General features: G+C 42.4%; 1 protein-coding gene across 1 annotated transcript in view; it reads left to right on the plus strand.

The window, feature by feature from the left end:
* si:dkey-11f4.7 (piezo-type mechanosensitive ion channel component 2) overlaps positions 1-23,813 on the plus strand; it is a 718,195-nt gene that overhangs the window by 309,393 nt on the left and 384,989 nt on the right. The window contains 4 exon segments of the mRNA XM_058786444.1: positions 4,390-4,535; positions 4,538-4,632; positions 5,238-5,334; positions 7,304-7,463. Of these exon segments, the coding sequence (XP_058642427.1) occupies positions 4,390-4,535; positions 4,538-4,632; positions 5,238-5,334; positions 7,304-7,463 (498 nt within the window).

Below are 23,813 nucleotides of genomic sequence, written 5' to 3' on the forward strand. Positions count from 1 at the left end.
TCCGTCTGATTACTCTCACTTCAGTGACGTGTTCTGCCCAAAACGAGCCTCCAAATTACCACCTCATAGACCGTGGGACTGTGCCATTGACCTTCTCCCTGATGAACCAGTGCCCAAAGGTAAAATGTATTCACTTTCCATCCCTGAAGAGAAGGCCATGGAGGAGTACATTTCTGAGGCTCTACAGCAAGGATACATCCGACCTTCCACATCCCTTGCTGCTTCCAACTTTTTCTTCGTGGCTAAGAAGGACGGAGGCTTGAGGCCTTGTATTGACTATCGATCACTCAACAAAATCACTGTCAAGTACAGATATCCCCTTCCTCTCGTCCCATCCGCTCTGGAACAGCTTCTTGGAGCCAAGATCTTCACCAAGTTGGACCTCCGGTGTGCTTATAACCTCATCCGGATACGTGACACCCACAGGACACTATGAATATCTGGTGATGCCGTATGGTCTAGTCAACACCTCCACCGCTTTGTGCTGGTTTTATATCGACGATATCCTAGTGTACTCCCGGAACGAGGCGAACATCGCCAACACGTCTCGGAGGTCCTCCAACAGCCCCGTGAGCATCAGCTATACCTCAAGGCATAAAAATGCACCTTCCATCAACCTTCCATCCAGTTCCTGGGTTACCGCATCGGTGCTCACAGCATCAAGATGGACGAGAGAAAGGTGGAAGAGATCAAGACCTGGCCCATTCCATCCACCATTAAAGAACTCCAACGATTCCTAGGTTTCTCCAACTTCTATCGTCGATTCATCCTGAACTACAGTTCCATCACTGCACCACTAACTAATCTCCTGAAAGGTAAGCCCAAGTATCTGTCCTGGAACTCAGAAGCCACCACAGCCATGAAGAAACTCCAAGAGGCTTTCACCACGGCTCCACTCCTGATGCATCCCGATCCCAAGAGACCATTCATCGTTGAAGTCGACGCCTCCACATCAGGAGTAGGAGCTGTTCTATCACAGCAGCAGGGGAATCCACCTCAACTCCATCCATGTGCCGCCTTCTCCCAGAAGCTCAGCGGAGCAAAACTATGACATCTGGAATAGAGAACTACTCGCCATCAAGCTCGCCCTGCTTGAAGGAGCTCGTCATCCCATTTTGGTCTATACGGATCACCGGAATCTTGAATATCTCTGTGAGGCTAAGAAATTAAACCCCAGACAAGCCAGGTGGGCTTTGTTTTTTACCCGGTTTCATTTTACCATCTCCTATCGACCCGGGACGAAAAATACCCTCTATCGCAGCAGTCAGTGTCTCCGCTCCCGCTCCGCCAGGGCGTCCCCCAAATCACATCTATGTTCCCCGTAGTCAACGAACACCACTCATTCATTCAGCGCACACCTCCCTGGGCACTGGTCATCCCGGGACCAATCAAACCCTCTCACTGTTGAAATATTGCATCTGGTGGCATGGAATGGCGAATTACATCAGAAGGTATGTGAGAGGATGCCGGGAATGTGCCATGGCTAAAACACCTCACCACTTACCAAGTGGCAAACTCCTACCTCTCCCTGTTCCCCGGCGTCCATGGTCACACCTGGGAGTAGATTTCGTCACGGACCTCCCTATATCTGACAATAACACTTGCATCCTGGTTACGGTGTACAGATTTTCAAAAGCCTGCCATCTGGTTCCTCTGAAAGGACTCCCAACAGCAATGGAAACAGCTGAGGTACTGTTTAACCATGTCTTTCGTAACTTTGGCATTCCTGAAGATATCGTATCTGATAGAGGTCCACAGTTTATCTCACATGTATGGAGAGCTTTCTGTTCGCTCCTAGGTGTGACCATCAGCCTATCTTCTGGATATCACCCACAGAGCAATGGACAAACGGAGCAAAAGATCCAGGAGATAGGCGGATACCTCCGTACCTTCTGCCATGGCCACCAGAACTCCTGGAACCGGTTCCTTGCCTGGGCCGAATACGCACAGAACTCCCTCCGGCAACCCTCCACGAATCTCACTCCATTCCAGTGAGTACTCTGCTATCAGCCACCTCTGTTCCCCTTGTCAGGGGAACCCTCAGAGGTTCCCTCCGTCACCCATTGGTTCTAGGAGAGTGAGAGGGTCTGGGACTCAGCGCACCAACATCTACAGCGGGCAGTAAGATGCCACCAACACCATGTCGATGTCCGGAGAGCCCCTGCTCCCATCTTCCAGCCCAGACAAGACGTATGCCTCTGACTCGGGACATCTGGTTGCGCCTACCCTGTAAGAAGCTGAGTCCTAGGTATATTGGTCCCTTCCCTGTCATTCGGCAAATCAACCCAGTCACGTATGAACTCAAACTTCCATCACAATACAGGATTCACCCTACATTCCATTTTTCATTGCTCAAACCCTATCACCCACCTGTTCTCCCTGTTTCCACAGAGCCTGGCACCACAGACAAACCCCCTCTCCCAATGGTGCTGGAAGATGGAACAACATACTCAGTAAGGGAGATCCTGAGTTCCCGACGTCGTGGTGGTAGATTGGAGTACCTCGTAGACTGGGAAGGGTACGGCCCCGAGGAAAGATCATGAGTTCCAAGGGATGACATCCTCGACCCCAATCTGTTGACAGAATTCCGCGCCTCCCATCCTCACGATCCAGCTCCATGCAGTAGGTGTCGCCCACCACGACGTCGGTATCTTCAGCCCCCAGGAGTGGGCCGTGGAAAGGGGGGTCTGTCACGGACACGCCAGGCTCTTCCACCTATCAGCACTCACAATCACAAGAATACTAATCACGCACACCTGATTGTCATTCACCAATCACCCACACAGCACTATAAGAACACACAGTCCACACAGCCACATTATCTGGTCTCCAAAGTGGAAAAGGACTCAAACCTATGCTGAATTACTTACCTGTTTCTCCAAGTCTCCTTGATCTCCTGTGTTCCCCTCGTGTGTTCCTGTGTGTGTGCTCCGTCTACTTACCTGCATCCAGCTCCGTCACTCCAGCTCCTGGTAAACCCGCGATCCTCGACGTCTCCGTCAGACCTGGTAATCAAGAACATCACTATCAGTATCATCACCAGTTCAGTTAAAGACTCTGAATCTGCTATACTCACCAGTTCCTTGATCTCCCGCATACCGTTCAATAAACACGTCTGTTTGATTCTAACTCACCTGTGTCTTTAATCTGACTTCCCGTTACAATAGGAGAGATCTGTTAGTGTCGGATGTTCTGTTGGGATTTAAAGAGTTTTTGTTTGTCTGCGTTTTGTGAGGTTACCATTCTGCTGAAGAGTAGAGCCTGTGCTTCAGTCCAGGTGAAGCCCAAGAAACACTGATAATATGATTCATGTTGCTTTAGTTAAAGGCAGTAGCTGTGTAGTTGCTGATGCAGTGAAAATATCTTAGGTAACTGCAATTGCACATGCATGGGTGCTGCGGTTAACTAGCTGTTATCTGCAAAGAAATTTAATTTTGATATTTTAAAGGTCGTATTTCGTTTAGTTATTTTTGCTTTAAGAAATATTATTTCTAAGAAGACTCAAATTAAATATGTTCAAAATATTAATGTTTGTGTTAAAAATATTAGTTTATAAACTTAATTGGCAGTTGGCTAATTAAAAAAAAAAACTTGGTTTCTAAAAATGAAATTAGTTAACACAAGTTTTAATTTAGTGCATGGTATCTTTACAGGAAAATACTGTAAACTAGACTACAGTAAAGAACTGCACAATTAACAGTAACTAGCTGGCAACAGTGTTGCCAATATATTACTGTAAAAATGCCTGGTAAGGTATAACAGTGTATCCTAACAAACCATTCATCAATGGAAAGATTATTTATTGTATAAATCTTAATTTCCAAAAAAATGACCCTAATGACTGAGGGGGCCTTCCAGGGTCACATCAAAAAAAGTAACAGAGCCTCTTTGAAATGTTTGATGATCGTGTTAGCTTACATGCCCACAGCAATGCTTCTGTTGTTTACTTCTGCCTCTTCATCGCTTGTTTTTGGATCTGGAGATTCTGTACTATTTCAAAAGATGCGTAATAGCACTCCCTGCCATATAACAATGAAAACGTAGATGGCTGGAAAATTCCATCAGTGGCAGGGAAGAGTCATAAATGACAGAAAATTCTGGACATATTTAAGGGGGACATGAAATAGAGAACCAAAATGTTCTTGATATTTGCACAGAGGTTATTCTACAATAGAAACATGCTGCAAATTTAAAAACTCGAAACTATCTCCCCAGTTTAAAATATAACTGTTGTAATATAGAACCTTATTGTAAAATGTTACCAAATACTTTTTTTTACAGTTTGTGCAAAGTGTAAATATGATCAGTGTCATTTATTGCATTTGTTTAGCATAAACACAGATATATGTAGAAGGTTGTGAAATGTTATGCTTTTGTGTGTGCTTTCAGATCATATCTGGACATGTTGAAGCTGTTTGCGTTCAGTTACTTTTTCTGGCTGGTGTTATGTCTCATCTTTATCACTGGAACCACAAGAATTAATATCTTTTGTCTGGGTTATCTGGTAGCCTGTTTCTATTTCATGCTGTTTGGAGGACGTTACTGCTGCAGCCAGTGCAATATGTGCTCAGACTTTGGGACGGTCTCATAGCTTACACCTGTGTGGTCATCAGCCTCAAGAACATGCTCTCAGTAAGCACATCACTGAGTGTTCTGTCACACCCTATAGTATGTTAGTGCGTATACAGTATAACCATACTGTGCCAACTCTGGGAATTTCACCTAGGCAATACTGGTGTTTCCACAATTTAAATGCAGTTCCTATACAGGTCATACATAACACCATACACATGAACTAACTGCACTAGCCAAGAAATAATTGTGCTACCTGAAAGTACATATTACTACATCACATCAGGAGAGGTAGCTCTTTTAACTCTTCTCCATAATTTGATAATATTTCAATGGATTAATGCTTCCATAGTCAATAGAGAATGAAGAAAAACATATTCTAAATTAAATTTGGTTTAATAAAGCAGTGGTAATCTTACGAGCAAATAGCACTGAGTTTTGTGAACAAAGCACAAAAAGGCAGTTCATGTTTCTTCTCTGCACACCCTTCTCACCCAAATTATTTTTTTTGTGTCCATTTAATTGTTTAATAAGTAATCAAATTTTAAGATCGTCTACAGTCACCCTTGTGGTTATGACCTGCAGACTATACATTTAACCCCCATTTTTAAAATACAGTGTTTCTCTTAAACATAATTACTTACTGTGTTTGTGTGTGTGATCAGCTTGGCTCTTGTGTTTATCTGGAGAGTCTACAGAAGCACGGCTGTTGGCTCATTCAAGCTTTTAGCATGTTCTGCACCATCAATGGCTACAATTTACGTAAGTAACACTAGTGTAATGTAATTGCATAATTAGTACACCACTGAAAAATATAATATTTCAATTATATTTTCTAATCCTTCATAGGCCATTTACATACACGGCAAAGATTTGGGAGTGACAACTGCATTTGAAGAGTTTATTTGCAAAGAACGATAAATACCACTTTAAAAAAAAAAAAAAATTGATTGCCGTGCATTATTATCCACATATAGCACGATCTGAACCCTAAACACGTTTTGTCAAAAAAGCTGGTATTGTCCACTTCCAAGGCATCGCGAGTTCACATTTTACTGCAGAAGCCGACAAGCGCCCTTGTTGTTTTTGAACAGAAGCTGATAAGTCAATTTTAGCGAATCAGCGCGCTGTATTCAGGTCAGGTGACAAGGCTACTTTCACTTTGAAAAGACTTGCTAGCTGAGAGGAGTTTCATCAAAGCCGACTAAAAGTGATCGAGGATGGATAATTTTGACAAACTTGTTGAGCCTGTGATATCTTCTTTAGGGCGTAAAAGGAAGATAAAAGCTGAAATATTTTCATGGAACATTGCAAAAGCAGCGCGTTACAATGGTGAGGGAAAAGCTCTGTGTATTGCGTGTAATCACATCCATACAGTCTATGATCACAACAACAACAACGTTTGTGAGGCATCTGCATTGTCATCTGAGGAGATTACAAAGATTAAATGAGTGTTTTTTTAAACTCTAAAACATGAAATGTGGAGTTATCTGCTTTTTCTATAAAACAAACTTTTAATATGTATAAAACATACTGTCAATGTACTTTAATTTTGTAAACGACCTGTATTTGTTTAAGTTATTATTACTTAATCAAAACAACCCATGTCATGGTTGCCTACTGTGAGGAGCGAGAAATGCGGAGACATGGAGTAAACACAAACAACAATCTTTAATAATCCTCAGAAGGGGTAACACAGGGTAGGCAGGAACACACACATAATCACAACTCAAAGACGTTTAACACCGGACAAGGGAACATGGGGCAGACAACACTTTAAATACATGGCCTAACGAGGGGTAATTGGCGAGACACAGGTGAAACACATGAACAATCACACATGGGGAAACTGGGTCACGGGGAGTATGTGGGGAGAAAAACACACACAAAATGTCCAGATCCGTGACAACCCAACTGCAGTTTGATTGGTATTACTTGGAATGCGCAATAACAAAAAATAAATAAATAAAAAACATGATTTATCGGCTTTTGCAAATGAACTCTTCATTTATTAATGCACACCTGAGGTTCTACTTCCATTCTATTTCCTTTGTGGCCATATTTTCACCTCAGGTGTACATACATTTTCAATAATTCAATGATTCATCATCAGTAACTATTAGTCATCCTTAGTTACTGGACTCCTGCTATTGTCTGGCAATAGTTTGTAAACTGATAGTTGACCAGAGGTCTTATGTTTAGATCTTTGCATAGATGTTATCATAAAAGTGTGTATATGTGCAAATTCATGAGTATGCACAGTAAACAAACAAACAAACAAAAACAAATAGCATACACACACAAATAACATAAAAAATTTAGAAATTTATTCAGGTCCTGCTGAACTTAAAAGCTGGGTATCATCAGCATGAACATGACAGCTAATTTCAAGTACATGTTTCTTGTAGAAAATATTATCAGGAAAAAAATAAAAATGCAGATGAATGAATTGTATTATGAAAAGTGCTATAACAAATTTAAAAAAAAGAAAAAAAAGTAATCATTTGAAATGTCATACTTAAAAAAATAATAATTTACAATGTTTATATTTTTTTACAATGTGCGCAACTTTTTTTTCTCCCTGAAATTGTTTACTGACCAAAGTAAATAAGTCATGTTGAACAGTGTATGTTATGATTGTATTTGTATGTACAGTACATAGTTTTGACTTACATAGGTTCATTGAGAGGCCTCAATCAAATTTGTGTTTGTCATATGTGGTTTAATGTAGCCAAGCCTGACAATCAGTGTGAATTGCCAGAGGGTGAAGCTGGTATCGTCTGGGATGCGATTTGTTTCACTGTCCTGTTGGCTCAGAGGAGAGTCTTCCTCAGCTACTACTTCCTCTATGTTGTTTCTGACCTTCAGACTTCTAAGGTCCTTGCTTCAAGGTGAGAAAGTTAGCTATAGTGTTTGCTAAGGTGAGACCAGAACATCAGATTTAAAGGTTAATTCTGTTATGTAATGCACTCATTTAATCTTCAGTCTCATATGTACGCTTATTCTATACACTCATTCATAGCTATATACTTTTCAGATGTCTATTCTGCTGCCTATTTATCTAATATATGATTTTCCTGTGTACACTGATAAGCTGATTGGGTCCCACTTTATATTAGGTGGCCTTAACTACTATGTACTTACATCAAAAAAATAAGTACAATGTACTTATTATGTTCATACTGTATTGCAAAACACTATTGCTGCTATTGAGGTGGGATACGGGTAAGGTTAGGGACAGGTTTGGCGGTATGGGTAGGTTTAAGGGTGGGTTAAGGTGTAAGGGATGGGTCAACAGTGTAATTATAAATGTAATTACAGAAATGAATTACAGATGTAATTACATATAGATATTTTTAAAAATATAAGTACAATGTAAAAACATGTATGTACACAATAAGTGCATTGTACAAAATGATTAATTGAAATGTAATTACATAGTACTGAAGGCCACCTAATATAAAGTGGGACTGCTGATTGTAATATAACCTAAATCCCCAACCAATTATTGACTTATAGATTAGACAGTTATTTGAATTATAGAACTGTGATAATGTATTCTCTTTCAAACATTCGTTTTGGTATCTCACTATGGGAAGGGCTCAGGCATGACCAATCGCGGAAGCATCAATGACACCACGTCTGCCATTCAAAGAAGGCCAATCACTGCAGCGATCAAGGAAGCCACATATCTCTGTATATAAACCACAACCACTTGCCATTTCATCATTTTCACTCTCTTCCCATGGAAGATTTTGGGAAACTCTCCTCAGCAGATTTTTAGGAATTACCTCCCAAACGCAATATATTCCTTGTTTGCTGAGTGACCTTGTGGCTTAGAGTTGGATAACTAACTCGTTAAGGTGAGTTTTCTACTCTAAGATTTTCAGTATATTTTTTCCAAGTTTTGGGGTGCTCATCATGCACTGAAGAGAGAGAGAGAGATAGAGGGAGCTCACTGCTCTAAGCACAGCTCCATACCAATTTTCACGGTGTAGTAGCCACTTCTAAAGAGCCAGACAGTCCAGTAGAAAAAGGCTGTTCTCCACATCCTTTCACTTGAATTTCTGCAAAGGATTTTCAGTTCTTGCATCTTCTGTCTGTGTGCAAAACACACTCAGGCAGCACTATCCAACCCTCAGGGCTGCCCCCACTGTAATGACTTTATCGACTAAACCCTGAGAAAGGGGACTCCAAGTGGTAGTCACAAGAAAGACGGGCACATGCCTCTCTCCTCAAACCTGGGTGGACCTGAAGAAATGTAATTCAGGCCTCAAACTTGTGGGGAGATATGATGGATAGTGTGTGATGGACTCACCCTCCCCTGTACAGGTTGACATGACTCTGCTGGAAGTTGTCAATCGATTGGCAGGAAGAGGGTCTTATAGAGATCCTCATGACCCACCAGTGAGACAGTTTATCTTGGCCGTCCTGGCCTATGTGGAGGTTTTGGGATGCTTTGCATCCGTCAAAGGCTTCATGAAACTGGATATTCAGGAAATAAAGGATTTGTGGATGTGGATCCTCCCCCTGTGGAAATGTCTATCACAAGCTACTTACACCAAAGCTGTAGGACAGCTCATTCTTCGATGCGAGGCTCACGGCTGGGAAAAACAGAGTGCTTCTCTGCCTGTTTTTCAAAAGATTTGCAAGTCTTCTACGTTGGCCATTCATGCTTTGAACACAGTGGGCCTCATTTACGAAACCAATGTACAACACAAAACTTGGAATTTATCAATATGGATGTGAGCAGTGGCTACACTCAAATCTCGTGTCAGGTCTCAGCTTGTGTACGCAAGTTTTTGAGTTGCATGCAGAATATTAAATCTGGCAGATAATTGTAAATTGACAGCATTGTGTCCATTTAGATTATTTTCCTGACTGACAACTGAAGCATATTAGTTGAACATTAAATAGTAATATTAGAATGTCATTTTTTCAGGGCTTTAGCTTTATGTGTGCAAATAGCAGCATTAACAACCAGGACTCTGAACTGATTCAAGGAACGAAAACAAAACCCAGAAACAAACAAAATTTTGACTGGAACAGAACCAGAAACAGAAACAAAATCAAATTTTATAGTTACGAACAGAATCAAAAATTTTAAATGGCCATTAACCGGTTAATAACGTTATTTTATCGTTCCATTTAATATTTGAAATTTGCTGTCAACCAATCAGGAATTCAAGTAGTATGGACTATGCAAATGTGACGCTGACGCATCCAACAAGTGAAATGCCAGCGCTCAGCTGTGAACTCTTCATAGGTAAGTCTCAATGGTAATGCACCGGCGTTAGAGTTTATGCGAGGATAGTGTAAGATGGATTCAATAGATCTTACACACCTGCAGCGCTTCTGTGAACGGAGAAAACAGAATAAATAGGCTTACATAAAAAGGAATATACGCTGAACAAAATTATAAACGCAACACTTTTGTTTATGTCCCCATTTTTCATGAGCTGAACTCAAAGATCTAAGACATTTTCTATGTACACAAAAGGCCTATTTCTCTCAAATATTGTTCACAAATCTTTCTAAATCTGTGTTAGTGAGCACTTCTCCTTTGCCGAGATAATCCATCCACCTCACAGGTGTGGCATATCAAGATGCTGATTAGACAGCATGATTATTGAACAGGTGTGCCTTAGGCTGGCCACAATAAAAGGCCACTCTAAAATGTGCAGTTTTATCACACAGCACAATGCCACAGATGTTGCAAGTTTTGAGGGAGCGTGCAATTGGCATGCTGACTGCAGGAATGTCCACCAGAGCTGTTGCCCATGAATTGAATGTTCATTTCTCTACCATAAGCCATCTCCAAAGGCGTTTCAGAGAATTTGGCAGTACATCCAACCGGCTTCACAACCGCAGACCACGTGTAACCACACCAGCCCAGGACCTCCACATCCAGCATCTTCACCTCCAAGATCGTCTGAGACCAGTCACCCGGACAGCTGCTGCAACAATCGGTTTGCGTAACCAAAGAATTTCTGCACAAACTGTCAGAAACCGTCTCAGGGAAGCTCATCTGCATGCTCGTCATCCTCATCGGGGTCCCGACCTGACTGCAGTTCGTCATCGTAACCGACTTGAGTGGGTAAATGCTCACATTCGATGGCATCTGGCACTTTGGAGAGGTGTTCTCTTCATGGATGAATCCCGGTTTTCACTGTACAGAGCAGATGGCAGACAGCGTGTATGGCGTCGTGTAGGTGAGCGGTTTGCTGATGTCAACGTTGTGGATCGAGTGGCCCATGGTGGCGGTGGGGTTATGGTATGGGCAGGTCTATGTTATGGACAACGAACACAGGTGCATTTTATTGATGGCATTCTGAATACATTTTTCAATGCAGTACAACTGCACATTTTAGAGTGGCCTTTTATTGTGGCCAGCCTAAGGCACACCTGTGCAATAATCATGCTGTCTAATCAGCATCTTGATATGCCACACCTGTGAGGTGGATGGAGTATCTCGGCAAAGGAGAAGTGCTCACTAACAGATGTAGACAGATTTGTGAACAATATTTGAGAGAAATAGGCCTTTTGTGAATATAGAAAAAGTCTTAGATTTTTGAGTTCAGCTCATGAAAAATGGGGGCAAAAACAAAAGTGTTGCGTTTATAATTTTGTTCAGTGTATATGCCTATACACTAAATATATTTCACTTAAATCATTGACAGATTAACGAAACGTAAGAAAAAAATGTCCTGAGTTAGGCCTACGGTTCATTCTGACGCGTTCCAAAGTTCTCGGAAAGGAAAACGAGATGGCAAAAAGTAGTTTTCTTTATTTTTCAAAAGCTTTACAGTTTTATACCAGCGTTGGTATGGCCATATCGCGCCGGCACCTCACGTACACACAGACACAACATATTTTTGCGACATTGCAGCCTGTTCATTATCAAAATAAAATACAGTTAAAGAAGCGTATAAAAAAATTACAGTGCGTTCTGTACTGTTGCGTTCAGCGTGACCACCGCCTCACTGTGCTGATATAGACGATGTGAAGGATGATGTTTTTCGTCTATGAAAGTGCAAAGCCTATGATAAATAATATTTTAGCCTCCAGATACATTGCGAATATGGAAAAATTTGGATTTGTGCCGAATAATAGAGCTAGGCATCAGTTTCACCTTAAATTCATTTGTTTTTGGATTGATGTTTTTATAGCCTATAGGTCAGGGGTAGGCAATGTCGCTCCTGGAGTGCTGCTGTCCTGTAGAGTTTAGCTCCAACCCTAATCAAACACACCTGAACAAGCTAATCAAGGTCTTCAAAATTACTAGGGCTACAGGCAGGTGAGGTTTTTTTCAGGGTTGGAGCTAAACTCTTCAGGTCATCGGCACTCCAGGACCGACATTGCCTACCCCTGCTATAGGCTATAGCCTTAAGTTTACAGGATTTGTTGTGGAGAGAAACTAATAATTGTGTTTATAATGTTTGTAAACATGTTGATTTACCGGCGTTTTAGCTTACATAATTTCTGAATGTAATAGCCTAATAAAATGCGACACAACTTAGCCTATGTATTTTTCCTCAAAATGCAATTTTGTACAAGTAGCGTTTTTTTAACAATGCAGCAAACATTTTTAAATATCTTTTAAAAAATACTTTAATGTCTTTAAAGCATTAATAGATTTTTTTTTCTTTTGTTTAGTAGCCTACATTTAGGCAAATCTAGAAAAGGTGATGCTGTATTGGCTGTGACTAAATCTCTTCCTGTCAGACTTGTGTTCCTGTTTTGTTGTTTTTCTCCCCATGTGCTCCCCTTGACCTAGTTTATGCCTTGTTTGATTGTGTTCATTTGATTCAGGTGTGTCTCGTCTATTACCCTTGTTTAGTTTTGTATTTAAAGTGTTGTCTGTTCTATGATTCCTTTGTCCGGTGTTATTCGTCCAGGATTTTTGCTACATGCGTGTCTCCTGCCTGCCTTGTGTTACCCTTGCGTTGGACTTTTAAAGACTGTTATCCTGAATCTCCTTCGTCTCTGTGCTCCTTGCTCCGACACTATAGAATCGTGATGCTTCTGTCAGCATCCTTCCTCCTGTAGTTTGTCTCCGTGCCTCTAGAGGTCCCCTGTGTTCTCCTCTGCCTTAGTTCTTCCTCATGTGGCCTTGTTAGCGTTATCCAGCTCACCTGTGCCTTGTTTCCCCCTGTGTATTTAAGTTGTGTATTTTTCCCTTGGTTCCTCACTCGGTTTTTGAGTCTGTACCCTGTGTTTCCTGCCTGGTCTCACTTAAGCCTCTCTAAGCTACCCCAAGTAAGGTATCCTGAGTTAGTATCCTTTCTTTGATTGTTATTTTTCCCTGGCTTTGTTTTCTCCCCTCCTGGAGTTTTGTTTTTCTCTTTTGGCTTTTTCCATTTTGATGTTATTAATACCTCGGTCCGAGAAGAACTTTTGTTGTATTTTTCCTGCAAAGACCTTTTTTTAAAAATAAACCTTCATTTCCTGGAATACTGCCTTAAGTGTTTCGTTTGGGTCCAACATTATCACTCTTGTGGCTCAGTGGTAGATCTCACAACCACCACACCAGAGACCCAAGTTCAAGCCCGGCTTGTGACAGAAAAACTGAGTCATCCATGGACCCAGAAACACTCACCTCAAAGGACCTGTTGGCAGTGGTTGCCCAACATGAGTCATCTTTTCAGCGCCATGAAGCCGTTCTCAGCCATCAGGAGGAGCTAATGGCCAAACACTCTCAACTCCTTGCTGATCTGATGGGTTCCATCCGCCAGCTCTTTGAACGGCTCCCGGTGCTTCACCTCCCTCTGCTTCACCCCCAAGTGGCAACAGGCCTACTTCAGTTGCAGAGCCTCGATTACCACCTCCCAAGGCCTTTGCAGGGGATCCTAATTCCTGCCAGGGTTTTCTCACCCAGTGCTCCCTGACCTTCGAGCTCCAGCCCTCAAGTTTTCCTACAGACCGCTCCAAGATTGCTTACATAATTACTCTTCTCTCAGACAAGGCGCTCTCCTGGGCCTCCGCGGTGTGGCAATCCCAGGATGCCTGTGTTGAATCCTACACGGCCTTTGAAGAGGAGTTCAAGCGAGTGTTTGATCATCCAGTCAGTGGTCGGGAAGCTTCCAAGCGCCTGCTTACTCTCAATCAAGGCTCCCGCAGCGCCGCAGATTTTGCCATCGTGTTTCGGACCATCGCGGCAGGTAGCGGATGGAACAATGAGGCGTTGATGGTCTGCTTTCAGGGAGGGCTGTCCGAGCCCCTTCAAGATGAGTTAGCCATCCGAGAGCCAGCTGCTGATCTCGAGTCCCTCATTACGATGGCCATCCGCCTTGACAATCGTCTGAGAGAGCGGAGGGTGGCTCGCCGCAAGGCATTTCAGTCCCAAGTTCCTGTGAGCAGGTCCGTTTCCCCAGTTCGTATTCCTGCGTCCAGGGCATCTCCGGCTCCTGAACAGCTCCATGATTCCCCGGAGGACATGCAGTTGGGTCGTTCCAGGCTGTCTCCCAGCGAGAGGGAACGTCGCATGAGGGAGCGACGTTGTCTCTACTGCGGTGCTTCCGGCCACTTTCGCTCCACTTGTTCCGAGCTCTCGGGAAACGGTTATCCCCTCCCAGCTGCAGGAGGGCTGTGATGGGGAAAATTAGAGCTCCTCCTACTAACGCCATTCTAGCTGTTCCAGCCACTCTGTCCTGGGAGGGCCACCAGCATCTGGTCCAGGCTATGATTGATTCCGGCGCCGCAGGTGACTTCCTGGATCTATCCTTGGCTAAGGAACTTGGGATCCCTACCCAACTTCTTCCTCATCCCCAGGCAGTTACAGCATTGGATGGCAGACCTCTGGAACCGGGCAGAGTAACAGAGGCCACTCAGTCCCTGCGACTTACCATCCATGAACACCAGCAGGAGGAGACCTTTTATCTTATTGACTCTCCCGAATATCCGGTTATCCTGGGCCACCCCTGGCTGCGCAGACATAATCCCTGCATCGACTGGTCTGCTGGCACCATTCTAAGCTGGGGTTCCACTTGCCATCTCACCTGCCTGAGTCCCTCAGTCCCTAGTTCCGAGTTTCAAGAGTCCATCAATCTGTCTCGAGTCCCCAGTTCCTATCATCAGTTCAAGGCAGTATTCAGCAAGTCCCGGGCCACCTCCTTACCACCTCACCGCCCCTATGACTGTGCCATTGAGCTACTCCCTGGCTCTTGCCCTCCCAGGGGTCGGATCTTCTCCTTGTCTTCCCCAGAGCGCACAGCTATGGATACCTACATTAACCCTTGTGCGGTCTTCATTTTGGGTTGTGCACTTATGGTCTTTGGGGTCTCTGGAGACCCCAGGCAACAAAATGTAATTTTGTAGCAAAATAGTTGGGTTTTTTTTTTTAAACCAATGTAATTTTACTCTGTTTATTAATGTTTTTACTCCACATTTGTGTAGTTTTTGGAGGATTTATGATATTTTTTTAAATTTATATAAATAAATTAAAAAATATTTTTTATATAGGTTTTTATACAAAAAACAGCTTTTTATGTAAATTTCACTTAATAAAAGACCCACATTTCTAACTTTCATTCATGGGGATAACATGGATCATTTGACATGGTTTAGTGTAAAATTTTTGTCCATATTTTGGAAATTGCAGTTTCAAAAGTAAAAATTATCATTTTTACCACTAGATGGCTGCAGAGCTCCACTATTTACTATTTGCTATTTGACCAACTGAAAGATATCTTTTCACAAGTTTTTGATTGTGTGTGTGTGTGTGCATTGTCGATGTGTCAGTATCACCAATTTATTTTTGTGGTGGCTCTGCATTTCGGATTATTTTATTTGACAAATTATAAAAGAGCAGTTTTTTTTAGTCTCACAAATTTATTCCTCTGTGTTTGTGTGTGCGACTGTATGTGTGTTCACAGCATGATCATTTTGCAATGTTGGAAGTGTGACACTTCATTTCTGTCCATGTGTGTTCTGTGTTGTTTCTGATTTTGAGGATGAATTTTGTCCATTTTCTATGCGGGGTCTCTTCAAATAAAATAATCCAAAATGCAAAACCACCACAAAAATAAATTGGTGACACTGACACATCGACAATGCGCGCGCACACACACACACACACACACACACACACACACACACACACACACACACGAATAAATTTGTGAGACCATAAAAACTGCTTTCTTATAATTTGTCAAATAAAATAATCCAAAATGCAGAACCACCACAAAAATAAATTGGTGACACTGACACATCGACAATGCGCACACACACACACACACACACACACACTTAAAATTATATGAAAAACAGATGATTGAAATAAATGATAAACTCTAAAGACTCCAACCTTTCTCTTTGTAACATCTTGTTGAGGTTTGATTCAAATCATAATGTAACATTATTGAAAATTTGATTTTTTTCAGTTCTAAAAATGCACAACTTTGACAAAAATCATTTTTATTGTTATAATTGTGATTTCACAATATGTAGATATGAATCCAACTGAAAAAAACTTGTGAAAAGATATCTTTCAGTTGGTCAAATAGCAAATAGTAAATAGTGGAGCTCTGCAGCCATCTAGTGGTAAAAATGATAATTTTTTACTTTTGAAACTGTAATTTCCAAAATATGGACAATAATTTTACACTAAACCATGTGAAATGATCCATGTTATCCCCATGAATGAAAGTTAGAAATGTGGGTCTTTTATGAAGTGAATTTTACATAAAAAGCTGTTTTTTGTATAAAAACCTATATAAAAATGTCTTTTAATTTATTTATATAAATTTAAAATATATCATAAGTCTTCCAAAAACTACACAAATGTGGAGTAAAAACATTAATAAACAGAGTAAAATTACATTTGTTTTAAAAAAATATATATTTTGTTAAAAAATTACATTTTGTCTCTAGAGACCCCAAAGACCATAAGTGTAACTTTTTTTTTCACACTAACATAAAATCAAGAAATCATTCCAATTTTATTTTTTATTTGTAGATCTAGAAAGTGTTGACGACCGTACAAAGTCTCATGCCATTTGGAAAAAAAGAACATTTTTTTTAAATTTAGCAAACTTCATTTGCGGGTCAAAAAGACCCCGAAGAACGCACAAGGGTTAAGGAATCCTTGGCAGCCGGCATCATCCGCGCCTCTACTTCCCCGGCTGGGGCAGGCTTCTTCTTTGTGGGGAAGAAAGACGGGGGTCTTAGGCCATGTATCGATTACCGGGGCCTCAACAAGATCACGGTTCGGAACCGATACCCCCTTCCTCTCATGGCCACTGCTTTCGAGCTACTACAAGGAGCTTCCATTTTTACTAAACTGGATCTGCGCAATGCTTACCATCTCGTGCGGATCCGACAAGGGGACGAATGGAAGACGGCCTTCAACACCCCCACGGGCCACTATGAGTATCTGGTGATGCCGTTCGGGCTCACCAATGCCCCCGCTGTATTCCAAGCACTGATAAATGACGTTCTCCGGGACATGCTTAATCTATTCGTCTTTGTGTATCTTGACGATATCCTCATTTTCTTGGGGTCATTGGAGGAGCATGAGGGGCATGTCAGCAGGGTCCTCCAGAGACTCCTTGACAATCATCTCTACGTGAAGCCCGAGAAATGTGAGTTTCATGTTACCCAGGCTCAGTTTCTCGGGTTCATCATCACTCCTGGCCACGTGGAGATGGACCCTAAGAAGGTTGAAGCTATCCTCAACTGGCCTATTCCTGCCACAGTTAAGGAGGTTCAACGTTTCATCGGCTTCGCAAACTTCTATAGGAGATTCATTACGAACTTCAGCTCTGTGGTGGCCCCCTTGACTGCGTTGACCAAGGGAGGAGGAAGCAAGATTCACTGGGGTCCGGAGGCAGCAGGGGCCTTCAAGGAGCTCAAGCACCACTTCACTTCCGCTCCCATTCTCTCAATCCCCAACCCAGAAAGACCTTTCGTCGTGGAGGTGGACGCTTCGGAGGTGGGCGTAGGGGCCATCCTGTCGCAAAGGGGTGAGGATGGAAAATTACACCCTTGCGCCTTCATGTCCCGTCGCCTGTCGGATGCGGAGCGCAACTACCACGTGGGGGATCGAGAGCTGCTTGCGGTTAAACTTGCCTTGGAGGAGTGGCGTCATTGGCTTGAAGGGGCTCAGCACCCTTTCCAGGTTCTCACAGACCACAAGAACCTGGAATATCTCCAGCAGGCTAAGCGGCTGAACCCTCGGCTGTTTTTTAATCGATTTCAGTTTCTCCTGTCTTACAGACCCGGCACCAAGAATTTCAAGCCGGATGCCCTGTCCCGAGCCTACTCTCCCGAGACACAGGAGAAACCTGTGGCATCGATTATTCCGAGGTCTAGGATTGTTGCACCCCTTCAGTGGGAACTGGAGAGGGTGGTGCAAGAGACTCAAGCCCAAGAGCCGGACCCAGCAGGTGGTCCCGCAGAACGCCTGTACGTCCCTCAATCTGCCCGGGCCCGGGTCTTGCAGTGGGGTCATGAGTCTCCTTTGACGTGCCATCCGGGAAATGCTCGCACTCTTGACTTCCTTCAGCGGCGGTTTTGGTGGCCATCCATCAAGGAAGACGTTAAAGTTTATGTGGAGGCCTGCCCCGTGTGTAGCCAGGGAAAGTCTACACGTCAGCGACCTCAGGGACTGCTCCATCCCTTACCTGTTCCCCATAGGCCATGGTCGCACCTTTCTCTTGACTTTGTCACGGGACTCCCACCATCCCAGGGCAACACTGTCATCCTGGTGGTTGTGGACCGGTTCTCTAAGGCTGCACGGTTCATCCCCCTGCCCAAATTGCCTTCGGCCAAAGAGACAGCAGAGCTCCTCATGAACCATGTCTTCCGGGTGTTTGGAATTCCCCTCGATATTGTCTCTGACCGAGGGCCCCAGTTCTCATCCCGGTTCTGGGGGGCCTTCTGCAAGCTGGTTGGGGCCACAGCCAGCCTATCGTCTGGGTTCCATCCAGAGTCTAATGGCCAGACGGAAAGAATTAACCAGGATCTGGAGACCACCCTGCGGTGTATGGCGGCCAATAACCCCACCTCTTGGGCTACCTACATCATATGGGCAGAATATGCCCACAACACCCTCCAGTCCTCGGCCACTGGGCTATCCCCCTTTGAATGCCAGTTCGGGTATACCCCCCCATTGTTCCCTGAGGTCACAGGTTGACGTTCCCTCGGCCCGGCGTTTTGTCCAACGCTGTCGGCAGACCTGGAGGAAGGTTAGGCGTGCCCTTCTTCAGACCTCCCAGAGATACCAACGTCAGGCCAATCGCCACCGCCGGACGGCCCCTAATTTCCGAGCTGGTCAAAGAGTCTGGTTAGCCACCAAGAACCTGCCCCTCCGGGTCGAATCAAGGAAGCTTTCCCAGAAATACATTGGCCCTTTTCGCATAGCAAGGAAAGTTAACCCTGTTTCCTATCGTTTGTTTCTTCCCCGTTCACTTAGATTTAACCCCACGTTTCATGTCTCATTGCTAAAACCTGTCTTGTCTTCTCCATTTGCCCCCCCACGCAGACCCCCTCCACCTCCCAGGATCATTGATGGCCAGCCAGCCTACACAGTCCACGGATACTGGACTCCCGGAGGTCCAGAACTCACTGCAGTATCTGGTGGACTGGGAGGGCTCTGAGCGGAGGAGCGCTCCTGGGTTCCAGCCAAAGACATCCTGGACCCAAGTTTGATCCGGGAGTTTCGCACCCGGAGGCAGGGGTGTTCTGGAAGGAACGTCAGGAGCCGCTCCTAGAGGAGGGGGTCCTGTCAGCATCCTTCCTCCTGTAGTTTGTCTCCGTGCCTCTAGAGGTCCCCTGTGTTCTCCTCTGCCTTAGTTCTTCCTCGTGTGGCCTTGTTAGCGTTATCCAGCTCACCTGTGCCTTGTTTCTCCCTGTGTATTTAAGTTGTGTATTTTTCCCTTGGTTCCTCACTCGGTTTTTGAGTCTGTACCCTGTGTTTCCTGCCTGGTCTCACTTAAGCCTCTCTAAGCTACCCCAAGTAAGGTATCCTGAGTTCCTTTCTTTGATTGTTAATTTTCCCTGGCTTTGTTTTCTCCCCTCGTGGAGTTTTGTTTTTCTCTTTTGGCTTTTTCCATTTTGATGTTATTAATACCTCGGTCCGGGAAGAACTTTTGTTGTATTTTTCCTGCAAAGACCTTTTTTTAAAAATAAACCTTCATTTCCTGGAATACTGCCTTAAGTGTTTCGTTTGGGTCCAACATTATCACTCTCATGGCTCAGTGGTAGATCTCACAACCACCACGCGGGGGCCAGTCGCGGATAGTTGGAACGCAGTGACAGCCAATGAAATTGAAGCATTTCACTTCTAGCCAAAGAGCGGAAATGATGTCACAGCCAATCAGATTTTGTCATGCATTTATTTGGACCGGGGTTCGAATCCCACTCACGCAGGTCTAAACCATTACACAAACACAGCTTTGTGCTTTTTATCAAACAAAATTGTAAAATTTAACATTACAGCTGCAAAGTATTTTAAATTTGTGTATTATGAATAGATGATTAGTATTAAAAGAAATACAGTAAAATAGTAGTATACATTACATGGTTATATGAAAACATAAATTATATAATAATGGTTATATTAAATATGAATGGTCTCTATTAAATGGCTTTTGAAATGAAAATAAGAGGCATTTAAATTTGACTCAAACTAAGTAATATTCAAGTACTAGATGAAAATTGATTAAGTGATGGAATAATTTAAGTCACACTTAAGTTAAATAATCAATTAAGTGTTTCCAAAACCATAGAAACTGTAAAATATTTGTCCTATGAAAAAGAACACCGCACTCGTGAAGCAATTTGTAATTTTCAGTTGTTTTTATTAAATGCTTTAAGCACTTTTTAAGATTAGTAAATACTGATCCAAAATAATAAAGTATAAAGAAAAATAGAATTATGACAAAATATACATATTACAGTCTCACACTGAACAATAAACAAATCAAAATATACAGTATATACATGAGTTAAATATTATTAAGGGGCAAAAGATCAAGAAATGTCATTTATTTATTTTTTTCTGCCACCCATCTCCGACTCATTAAACTCATTAAACCGGGTCATCTTTCTGCATGTCCTGAGGTTGGTAAATGGAAAAGACTTTAGCAGGGCAACGAACATATTTCCCTGCTACGCCAGGAAAGCCTGTGTGTATGTGAGGACTGTTTGGACCCTGCTTCAGCTCCATTTTACAAAATCTGCACAAGCGACTAACGTGTTCAGTTTCAGGCCTTTTGTGTTTTTGCTGTCCTTTCTCCTGCACCTGTTTCTTTGTGTCCTCAAGTTCTCTCTTAAATAACTCTGGGGTGTGTTAGTTCTTAATCACTGTAAGCATTAAAAACCTTTGTGGAACAGTAGAAGTGCCTGACAGGGCCTTGCTGATTAAGAAAAGTGGATAGAGAAACCATCTTTGGCTGTTCACAAGCAAGACAAGTCTTCTCCTGCTCAGGGTGCTGCTGCCGTTCCATAACACAATTGTCTCAATGGTCTCATGAGTTAGGAGTGTGCTCAGAGCAGGTGCTGGTGGGTTTACATCCGCAGGCTTCATTGTTACCACTGGCACACTGGTTGTTTTACTGCCTGCTTTCAAGACGTTTCTCTGGAGTTGTTTAATGAAGAACTGGTGTTCAGCAGTTTGGCCAGGTGCTTGACATACAGTGAAATGTGCAGTTTTGTGGTCGAATGGAGCATGCTGTTTGGATCAGTAGAGGAATTGTGGACCATTGCTGCATACTCCTGAGGATGTTCTTCTTCCCACGCTGTTTATTAAGCAAGGTGTCAATGGGCTCTGTGTTTGTGCTCCAGTACATACACCCTGCCACCAGTCTTCACAGGTCCAGTACGGGTCGCAGGCGAGGCCAGCAGAGTACTTCCTACACAGAGGGGAAAAATGAATTAATTTCTGCATTCTGAAAATTATGATAGAGGCCCCACATGGGAACCATGATATGAAAACAGCGAGGGCACAGGCAGTGTACCAGTGGTGTCTGCAACAAGCTGAATATTTAGTTTAATGTGTAAGAAAATATTTAGTTTAATGTGTAAGAAAACAGAGTTTCTGCAGGTTTCATGAAGGTTAAGTTAAGACATTTTTAAGACCAAGTAAAGCAAATTTGAGGAACAAATGAGAAAAAACTAAAATATGTTTTGTAGAACGTAAATGTCTGGAGAGAAACAATGAGTTGTATTAACTTCAGAGTTTGAAAATACAATTTCCAGCAGATATTCATAATTTTTTTTAATTCATTTTACAAAAACACACTGAAATACTCTGCTCCAGACGCTAAAATGTGGAAATATCTTTTACTGCAGCTTCAGATCATGCTGCAAAAAAGTGATGCTCTTCCTCAGTATTTTTGTCTTGTTTTTCAGTGCAAATGCCTAAAGATTCTTAAATAAAACACATTTACTGGAGATACAAAATGACATAAAATACAAACTAATATCTGCCATTTGGCAAAAAAGTAACCTTAATTTAAAGGGAAGTTTTGATAGCTCATAGACTGATATTTGTTATTGCTTTAAGAATAAACTCATTTAATTTCATTATATTTTTCAAGACTTCATTAATATTTGCATCTGAAATAAACATATCTTGATTGAAAGATGTTTGATATTTGTATTGGAAAACAAGACAAAATACAGAGGAAGAGATTCATTCACTTTTTGCTTTGCATCCAACATTTTATGAATTTAAGACTTTCTTAAGGCATTAATTTGTGTACGGGTAAATTAAGACATTTTAAGACTTAAAAACCTGCAGAAACCCTGTGTGTATGATGTAGTTGATGTGTCAAATATTTACCTGTATCTGACTGAGGATCTGCATGGGTACCAGGAGAAGATGACAGCAGTGTAGAAACAGTGGTCTCTACAAGAACATCACAATAGAAATATTACAAAAAGCAATAATTCTATTACAGACACACACACGTCCGGTTTGCTATCCTTGTGGGGACTCTCCATAGGCGTAATGTTTTTCTACTGTATATTCTATTGCCCTACACCTAAACCTACCCCTTACAGGAAACTACAGGCATTTTTAGATTTTCAAAAAACTTAATTCAGTGTGATTTATTAGCTTGTTTACCCGTGGAGACCTCAATTTAGGTCCCCACCGTGACACGAGTCCCCATGAGTCTGTGTGTATTCAGGTTTAAGTCCCCACCTGAATAGAAAAACAGGTGTACACACACACACACACACACACTATAATACTGTAGTACTCCTGCTGTTCTTGTCAGACTGATATTCATTTACAATTTCATGGCTGTACTGTAAATGGCCAATACAGTAACAACAATGGTAAATTTATTTTTGTGACTCTACTGCTAAAATACCATGGCTAAATTATGGTTACTATAGTAAAACCATGGTCAGAAAACATTTTTGAACTGTGGAATACATGTAATATCATTACAAAAATTAGAATAATGGTTAAGCCCATTCATAATTTAGCTTGTAATCAACAGGTGACGTGTTAACGATGACAAACAAAACCCGACAGGGTAAAGTTTGGTTATTAACGGTAACAAAACGTAAACCGATGTCATATAAAGTATCTTACCTTTGACAGATGCGCCGAGAATGCGTTGAATTAAACAGTCGTCTTCTTCTGCGAATTCAAACTTCCCGCGGGTGCCGAAACGCGGAAGAGCGCCACGAGAGCGCTAGCGGCCGAAAGTATATCGCATCCGTAGTGGTTTAGCACTACCATCGAGAATGAATGGGAAACGGTTTAGGGCCGTTTAGCTAAAGAATCCGCGGCCACCGCGCGGGGAGACCCAAGTTCAAGCCCAGCTTGTGACAGCTTCCTGTTTTTTTTTTTAAATAAAATAAAATAAACAGGACTACACAAAATATGTTTCTCTTAAGTAATTAACAGATTATCAAAAAAAAAAACAACAACAACTGTGCAGCAAGTATAGGCTCTTTCAATGCATTTTATTTGTTTTCTTTTTATCTTTATTTCATTAAATCCAACTGATTACGCAGGCACCTTATGCACACACATATCAGTTTATTTCATAACTTGATATTTCAGCCATTCATCATCAAACTAAAATGCAGTCAATCAAATATTAGAGCTGCCCCCTAAAAGTTGACTAATCGTTTTAATAATTTTATTACTCACCCAGCCAACACATCCATGTGGGGCCCATAGGGGTTGCAACTGGGCCGATATCTGGGGCCCATCTGGGCTACCCAACTGGGACCCAGCTAATTTTGTCCTCAGTTTCCATGGTGGCCCAACATGG

Source organism: Onychostoma macrolepis, chromosome 09 (assembly GCF_012432095.1).
Source record: "Onychostoma macrolepis isolate SWU-2019 chromosome 09, ASM1243209v1, whole genome shotgun sequence".
Classification (NCBI taxonomy): domain Eukaryota; kingdom Metazoa; phylum Chordata; class Actinopteri; order Cypriniformes; family Cyprinidae; genus Onychostoma; species Onychostoma macrolepis.